This window comes from Cetorhinus maximus, chromosome 30, assembly GCF_964194155.1.
Source record: "Cetorhinus maximus chromosome 30, sCetMax3.hap1.1, whole genome shotgun sequence".
Classification (NCBI taxonomy): domain Eukaryota; kingdom Metazoa; phylum Chordata; class Chondrichthyes; order Lamniformes; family Cetorhinidae; genus Cetorhinus; species Cetorhinus maximus.
The window spans coordinates 22,758,230-22,767,470 of record NC_135908.1 but is presented as its reverse complement, the minus strand read 5'-3'; the positions used below and the strand labels follow the sequence as shown (position 1 = coordinate 22,767,470).

Here is a 9,241-nt window from a genome sequence, read left to right as displayed (position 1 = left end):
GAGGGAGTAGATGTTTGTGGAAGGGGTGTCAATCAAGCAGGCTGTTCAACAGCTTCTTGAGTGTTGTTGGAGCAGCACTCATCCAGGCAAGCGGCGAGTATTTCATCACACTCCTGACTTATGCCTTGTGGACAGGTTTTGGGGAGTCAGGAGGTGTGTTACTGGCCACAGAATTCCTAGCCCATGACCTCTTGTAGCCACAGTATTTATATGGCTAGGCCAGTTCAGTTTCTGGTCAATGGTAGCCTCCAGGATGTTGATAGTGGGGGATTCAACGATGGTAATGGCATTGAATGTCATGGGCGATGGTTAGATTTTCCCCTGTTGGAGATGGTCATTGCCTGGCACTTGTGTGGCATGAGTGTTACTTGCTACTTGTCAGCCCAAGCCTGGATATTTTCCAGGTCCTGCTGCATTTGGACATGAACTGCTTCAGTATCTGATGAATCGCGAATGGTGCTGAACATTGTGCAATCATCAGTGGACATCCCCACTTCTGACCTTATGATGGAAGGAAGGTCATTCATGAAGCAGCTAAAAATGGTTGGGCCTAGGACACTACCCTGAGGAACTCCTGCAGTGATGTCCTGGAACTGAAATGATTGACCTCCAACAACCGCAACCATCTTCCTTTGTGCTAGGTATGACTCCAACCAGCAGAGAGCTTTCCTCCTGATTCCCTTGACTCCAGTTTTGCTAGGGCTCCTTGATGCCACACTCTGTCAAATGCTGTCTTAATATCAAGGGCAGTCACTCTTACCTCACTTCAGAAGTTCAGCTCTTTTGTCCATGTTTGGACCAAGGCTGTAATGAGGTAAGGAGCTGAGTGACCCTGCTGGAACCCAAACTGAGCACCAGTGAGCAGCTTATTGCAAAGCGAGTGCCACTTGATAGCACTGTCAACAACCTCTTCCACTTTACTGATGATGGAGTAGACTAGTAGGGTGGTAATTGACCGGGTTGGATTTGTCCTGCTTTTTATGTACAGCACATATCTGGACAATTTTCCGCATTACTGGGTAGATGCCAGTGTTGTAGCTGTACTGGAACAGCTTGGCTAGGGGTGCAGCAAGTTCTGGAGCACAAGTCTTCAGTACTATTGCTGGAATATTGTCAGTGGCAGTGTCCCGAGAATTGTTGATACAGCAATTTGAAGATCAGGCAGTGTGGTTTTTGCCTTGTGTCAGTTACTACATAACACACTGCTTAAAGGGGGAGTGGGGCAGAAAGAAAAGCGGGTTAAACATAGGCTTTGTGAATATTGTTATGACTGAGCAGTTGGTAAAGCTGAGTTATTTAAAAACCTCAGAGGGAAACTTTAAACAACTGTCATAACCTATAATTTTAAGTGTTACGTTATGAGATGCGACTCTAAATTCAAGAATCAGACCACCAGTTCTCGAGGTTTTATGTTAAACTAAATGAAGCATTTTATTAATTTACACAGGTTAAAATATATGTACACATGGCTACAAATTACTACTATCATAACTTGTAACAGATTCCCAAACTGATCTCCATTAAGGCAACAGCAACTCATAGACTTAACTCGCAGTACATGGTCTGCCAAGCCCAAGGCTGTGTTTATGTTGCACTCAAGCTTCATCCCACTTGAGTTTCATCTTCCTCTCCAGCCCCTGTATCCCTCTATTATTCTCCCTTACGTATATATCAAGCCTCCCCTTAAACGCATCATTGCTTCAACCACTCGACGATGGGACAGTGAGTTCCACATTCTCAGCCCCTGTGTAAAGAAGCCTCCCCTAAATTCTTTATATGATTGTTTTTTTTTTTGTAAATCTTTTTGTTAATAGTGCACAATACAGGCCTCACTCTCTACTCCAAACCTGCATCACTCCTCCCCATCCCCGCTCCATCAACCTCACATCTGGTTGAAATGGTGCCAAGTAAGTTTTTATGGCCTGGTGCCTGGCATGTTGATGTACCCACTCCCCCGTGCCAGCTCACGTTATCCAAATGCAGCCTCGAGTATCAACAGACTTGGTTTTGTTTCCCTGGCATCAGTGTGTGAGAATTAATAGTTGCTACCCCAAGCTCCCTCAAACACCAAGTGGCGAGTTACCAATCGTGGTGAGGGGGGAGTTGCCAATAATGAATCAGCCACCCATTCACCAACCCTACCCAATTTCCCTTCCTATTGACTGAATGTCTCCATTATCTTCTAATACTACCAGCTGTCTAGTACGCAGCGCGCATGTGCACTCGCTCTCTCTTTCTCGCTCTCTCTCTCTCTCGCTCTCTCTCTCTCTCTCGCTCTCTCTCACTCTCTCTCTCTCTCTCTCGCTCTCTCTCTCTGCATGGCCCCCCTCTCGTGCCCTGTCTCAACGCATCGCCGGCCCTGAAATGCGCCCCCCTAGCCTGAAATGCCCCCCTTGCCCTCAAAGAGCCTCACCCCCACCCTGAAATAGCCCCCACCCTGTGCTGAGAAAGCTCCTCCTTCTTTGAGATCCCCTCTCCCTCCGCCCCTGTGCTGAGAGGCTGAGATGGAGAGTGCTGCAGGCTGTTTCATATGGGAGGTTTCACTGATGTAGTTTTCCAGCCGGATCACTGATCACTGATCACTGATCAACAGTGAAAGCTCTGGCTGAGTTTGATCTCCTTCACTGTCCTAGCCAGCATTAGCTCCCACTCGGCACAGACAAGCATTGAATTGTATATTGTCCAATGAGCCCCCAGCGGCCGCTCTCTGCCACCATTTTGTTACTGACCCTGGGTTTGGTGCTGCAGACTCCTCCCTACCCCCCCTCCTCCAAACCTGACCACATCTCATCATCACAATCACATAATGTTTATTACATGGAGATGTATCTGAGCTAGTTAAAAAAAACAGTGGGTACCGAATGGCATTGGGAGGTCATGGAGGGATCTGAAGGCAAGGACCAGAATCTGGCACTTGGTTCTACGGCAATGGGCTGTTGAGGATTGTGAAGCTCACTTAGGTGTGGAACATGTGGGTTGGCTGTCACATTATGGGTAGGCAATGGTTTACTGATGCTGGATGCAGCGAGAGGTCAGGAGATGTCTGGCTATCAGACTCAGAGTGTGGATTGGGATTATCACACGAGAATTAACAGGAGTAGGCCATTCAGCCCTTCGAGCTTGCTTTGTCATTTGTTGAGATCGTGGCTGATCAGATTGTGGTCTTCACTCCACTTTGCTGTCTGCTCCCCATAACTCTTAACTCCCATGTCGATCAAAAATCTGTTTAACTCAGCCTTGAATATATTCACTGACCCAGCCTCCACTGATCACTGGGGAAGAGAATTCCACAGACTTGCAACCCTGTGAGAGAAAAAAATTCTCCTCCTCATTCTTAAATGTGAGACCCCTAATTTTTAAACTGCGTCCTCTACTTTGAGACTTGCCCACAAGAGGAAACATCATCTCAGCATCTACCCTGTCAAGTCTCCTCAGGATCACCTCTCATTCTTCCAAACTCCAGTGGTTTTAGGTCAACCTGTTCAACCTTTCTCCATATGATGACCCCTTCGTCCCAGGAATCGGTCAAGTGAACCTTCTCTGAACTGCCTCCAATGTAAGTATGTCCTTTCTTAAGTAAGGAGACCAAAACTGTACACAGTACTCCAGATGTGGTCTCACTAAGGCCCTGCACAACTGTAAGAACACTTCTCTACTTTTATACTCTATTCTCCATTGTAATAAGTGCCAACATTCCATTTCTCTTCCTAATCACTTGCTGTACCTGCATTTTAACTTTTTGTGATTCATGTACCGGGACACCCAGATACTTCTGTGCCACCAAGTTCTGCAGTCTCTCTCTATTTAAATAACATGCTGCTTTTTTATTCTTCCTGCCAAAGTGGACAAGCTCACATTTTCCCACATCATACTCTATCTGCCAAACTTTTGCCCACTCACTTAACCTGTCTATAACCCTTTGCAGACTCCTTATGTCCTCTTGACAACTTAGATTCCTACCTATCTTTGTGTCATCAGCAAATTTACCTATACCATACATTCGGTTCCCTTAACCAGGTCTTGATATAGATTGTAAATAGCTGAAGCCCCAACACTGATCCCCGTGAAGCTCCACTGGTTATGTTTTGCCAACGTGAAAAAGACCCATTTATCCCTACTCTCTGCTTCCTGTTAGCCATCCAATCCTCTGTCCATGATACTATGTTACCCCCTACACAATGAACACCATCACCGGGGCAGGGAGCTGGTGTTAAGGGAAGGAAGTGTTGATGACGGATGTGAAGAAGTGGGTGGGAGAGATGTGGAGATTGGTCTGAGACAGGAGGTGGTGAGTGGATGGGGTAGAGTTGGAGGTATGTAACTCCTGGACCTGCCTTTGTCCTCGTCAGATCCCTCTGACTGACCATTATTTTCTGTTTTTATTTTGGATTTCCAGTTTAAATTAGTTACTATAGCAGCTTTGTGTTGTAATGAAATATTAGCGTAATTGTTGCATTGTTGACTGTCAAACGCACTCAAAATCACAATGTATTAGTGTAATGAGTCAGAATGGAACTCAGGAAGAGAGCCAAAATAATCTTAACAGTAACTAGTTGGCAGTTACTTGACTTCACTTCCCATTACTTTTAAAACCTTTGGGATTAATTAATTCCTTTGTTGTTCTGGGGCCTGTAAACTGCCTAATCAATCTCTGTGGCAATGGGAGCCCTGTACTATTAGCGGACTGGAGTCATGCTTACTCCTCCTCGCTCACTACGCATTGAATCATAGACTGGTCTAGCATTAAAATAGTCCATTCAGTCCATCCAGCTAACTCTAGGATTGTCCACATTACTATCTCCCAGTCTAAACCCACTGTTCCACTGGTTCCGATGCCTACCATCCTGTTTTAACCCCAGGGAATTCGAACATATAAATCCTTTGTGGGAGTCGGTTGTTCCACTGAAGCAGATCATCTAATTATCTATAGTGCATTTAAAACTCTGTGGGTTTTACAGGATCTGAACCCCATTAATAACTGGAAACAGTACAGCTGTGGACAGGGTTTGCATTTCATTTCAGTAAAAAAAAGTCCAATGGATGGACACACTATCTCTGGTTAACTAGAAAACTAAAGATAGTATCAAACTTAAAGAAAAGGTATATAATTGTTCAAAGATAAGTGGAAGGCCAAAAGATTGGACAGAATATAAGGAACAACAAAGGATGACTAAAAGATTAATGAGGAAGGAAAAATTAGAGTATGAGAGAAAGCTAACCAGAAAAATAAAAACAGATAGTAAGAGTTTCTATAAATATTTAAAAAGGAAACATGTTAACAAAGTGAGCAATGGGCCTATAGAAAGGGAGCCTGGAGAATTGATAATAGAAAACAAAGAAATGGCAGATGAATTGAACAGGTATTTTACATCAGTCTTCACTGTAGAGGATACAGGTAACATCCCAAATGCAGCTATAAACCAGGAAATGGAAGGTATGGAGGAACTTGGGAAAATTACAATCACCAGAGAAGTGGTACTGAGTAAATTGTTGGAGCTGTGGGCTGACAAGTGCCCGGGTCCTGATGGACTTCATCCTAGGGTCTTAAAAGAAGTGGCTAGTGAGATGATGCATTGGTTTTAATTTTCCAAAACTCCCTAGATTCGGGAAAGGCCCCATTAGATTGGAAGATAGCAAATGTAACTCAGTTACTCAAAAAGGGAGGGAGACAGAAAGCAGGAAACTACAGGTCAGTTAGCTTAGGGAAAATGTTAGAAGCTATTATTAAAGAAGCAGGGCACTTGGATAAACTCAAGGTCATCAGGCATGGTTTTGTGAAAGGAAAATCATGTCTAACCAACTTATTGGAGTTTATTGAGGAAGTCACATGCGCTGCGGATAAAGGGGAACCAGTGGACGTGCTGTACTTAGCTTTCCAGAAGGCATTTGATAAAGTGCCACATCAAAGGTTATTGTAGAAAATAAAAGCTCATGGTGTAGGGGGTAACATGCTGACATGGATAGAAGAGTGGCTGGCTAACAGGAAGCAGAGAGTAGACCTGTATAGGTCTTTTTCTGGTTGGCAAGATGTAATGAGTGGTGTGCCACAGGGATCAGTACTGGGGACTCAACTGTTTACAATTTATATAAATGACTTGGATGAAAGGATTGAAGGAATGGTTGCCAAATTTGCTGATGACGTAAAGATTAGTAGGAAAGTAAGTTGTGAAACCGACGTGAGAAGGCTACAAAAAATATAGATAGGTTAAGTGAGTGGGCAGAGATCTGGCAAATGGAGTATAATGTGGGAAAATGTGAAATTGACCATTTTGGCAGGAAGAACAAAAGAAAAGCATATTATCTAAATGGTGAGAGATTGCAGAGCTCTGGGGTGCAGTGGGATCTGGGTGCATGAATCACAAAAAGGTTAGTGTGCAGGTACAGCAAGTAATTAGGAAAGCTAATAGAATGTTATCATTTATTGCGAGGGGAATTGAGTACAAAAGTAGGGAGGCTATGCTTTAGTTATACAGGGCACTAGTGAGACCACATCTGGAGTACCTTGTACAGTATTGGTCTCCTTATTTAAGGAAGGATGTAAATGCGTTGGAAGCAGTTCAGAGAAGGTTTGCCTGACCAATACCTGGAATGGGCGGGTTGTCTTATGAGGAAAGGTTGGACAGGTTAGTCTTGTATCCACTGGAGTTTAGAAGAGTAAGAGGTGACTCGACTGAAACACATGAAATCCTGAGGGGTCTTGACGTGGTGGATGTGGAGAGGATAGAGAATCTAGAACTAGGGGCCACTTTAAAAATAAGGGGTCGCCCATTTAAAATGGAGATGAGGTGAATTTTTTTCTCTGAGGGTTGAGTGTCATTGGAACTCTCTTCCTCAAAAGGCAGTGGAAGCAGACCCTATGAATATTTTTAAGGCAGAGGTGGATAGATTCTTGGTAAGCAAGGGGGGGATAGGTTGTCGGGGTAGGTGGGTTACAGATTTGAGGTTACTATCAGATCAGGCATGATCTTATTAAATGGCAGAGCAGGCTCGAGGGGCTGAATGGCCTACTCCTGTTCCTTGGTTGTATGCTGGTACGATTTCTGGGTGTGCTTTTGTGTTAACATTGACTATTCTAAATTGCCTGCCCACTCCCTTTAATATTCCTGTTTCATACTGCTCGCTGATCTCCCTTTCAAAGTTGAGAGTTGTGTCTGAGGGTTGTGAATTCTAAGGCAGTACATGTTGGGTTTGCCCTGGTGATGCAGGGATATCCTGTGTGGAGTTTGGATCCTGTGTGAGAGATTTTGAAATTCTCATCTCTCATGTTCAAATCCTCCTATGGCCTCGCCCCTCCCTATTTCTGAAACCTCCTCCAGCCCTACAATCCTGCAAATTCTAAGTGTTCTTCCAATTGACCTCTGGTACATTGCTGTTTACCAGCCTCCAGCTGCTTTGGCTCCAGAATCCACCCCCTCACCCCACCCCACCAAACCCCTCCTCCCTTTTCTTCAAGATGCTGCAGAAAGGCTTTGACCGAGATTTCGACCATCTACCCTAATATTTCCTTATGTGGTATTGTCAGATAAGGCTCCTCTGAAACAGATTGGAATATTTTACTGTCTTAAAAATGCTGTAAAAATGTTAGAGACAGTTAATTGGAGTAGTAAACTCTGAAGCTGCACACTCCCCATTGGAAGAGCAGAACAGAAAAGTGCGCTATCTGATTGTGCTTTGCTCTGCCCCTCCCCACCCTCTCAAGAGCCCTGTCTTCCAGCCATTCCATCATTCCTGAGACACGGCTGTGTAGAATGCCCTTGCTCTGGCCCTAACCATCCATTATGTTATACACGACTCGCCTGCACCAAGACTGCAATGCAGGGCCTTCCAGTTGCTGTGAGTGGGAACTTTCATGTATGACACATGTAAAGTTCTCATTTTCCACGAGCTTGGGTTAGTTAAACATGTCCTGGAATAAAGGTTGACAGCTCTCTGTGTTAGACCAGAAGGGGAGAAAAAGTCTGCCCATGACTTTAAAATAACGTAATAATCTGCTAGAACTGCACACTGCATTGTGATAATGAGTCACATCGAAATCCATCTGGTTTTACATTTCCAGAGAGGTGTGGCCAAAGCAAACAGAGGAATTCCTGCTCAACGAAAGGCGGCTGCCATGGAAACAAAAAACCGGCCCCCACCAGCCCAGCCCAGTGGAAACGGAGGGGTGACACCAAAGAGAAAAAAGAATAAAGGGAAGAGAGCAAATCGAAATAAGCGGTGGAAAGAAAAGAAGAAGCTGAAGAAGGCACAGAGCGTGAAGGGCCAGTGAGACTGGGATGGGAGGCGGTGCCAGGGCTGCCTATTAATTACATTCCACTCGCAGACCAGGCAAAGGCAGCACACATCCCTTCCCCTTTCTAAAGGCATGAAACAGCTGTCAAGCAGGGTCAGCCCTCCCCCTGGAAAGACTAGCGAGTGATCTGAGGAATTTGTCAGAGGGCCAACCTTCGAACAATAGCAACACCGACATACACCTAGACACCAGGCTTTCCTTACCCTGGCAAGAGCCAAACCCTGATTTGAGAGCTCAGCCTTGTGTCAGTTCAGGCGGCTGATTACAAGGGGGCTAGCCCTGTGTTCACGACTAGCCAGTTGGAAAGAAAGGGCACCGATTTGATGAGGATTGTTACTGGTTCTTCAACATAAAAATCAGAGCTCGTTGCCTTTGAAAGGTTTGACTTTTTGTTTGAAAGGGACTCGATAGAAATTGCCCTGAAATGCTGTCGGGTTGTTAAGTGATGTTTTTTTGCAATGTGGTTTTAATGAACAGAGATTGGAGAATGACTCACTCTCTGGTCATTCAGGGTGCAGCCTCTGGACTCATTTCAGAAACAAAAGAACTCATTCAAGTTACTGCACAGCCCCACATGCAAGTTGTACATGTTATGTCAATATTGCAAAGCAAGAGGCTGTTCAGTTCCTGTTTAATACATTTCTGTTAATATACTTTTAATAAAAGCCATCAATTGGGGAAAAGGCGTTTTGTGTTTTTGTCTTCCTTCTTACCCGATGCTTGTTCTGCACTTGTTGAATCGGAAGCCCAGTAGAGTGGAGCCTTCCAACAAGCACATAAACATCCTCAATAAGACAGATTCCTTCATCAAACACATCCCAGGGATGGAACACTCCCAGACCCCCTTTCAGTGCAATGGGCAGAGTGTCAGTGGCCTTGGTGAAAAGGATGTGAAAAAATGTCAGTTAAACTGAGCGGTTAGTCTGGGCTGATGACTACTTCATGACTCAG

At 44.7% G+C, this 9,241-nt stretch overlaps 1 protein-coding gene across 2 annotated transcripts in view; it reads left to right on the top strand.

Annotated features, from left to right (window-relative positions):
* ice2 (interactor of little elongator complex ELL subunit 2) overlaps positions 1-8,973 on the top strand; it is a 108,569-nt gene extending 99,596 nt beyond the window's left edge. For both annotated transcript variants that reach the window (XM_078532612.1, XM_078532611.1), the window contains exon 15: positions 8,057-8,973. In XM_078532612.1, the coding sequence (XP_078388738.1) occupies positions 8,057-8,266 (210 nt within the window). In that variant the 3' untranslated portion in view covers positions 8,267-8,973. The remainder of the gene's footprint in view (positions 1-8,056) is intronic.
* Positions 8,974-9,241: the final 268 nt, after the last annotated feature.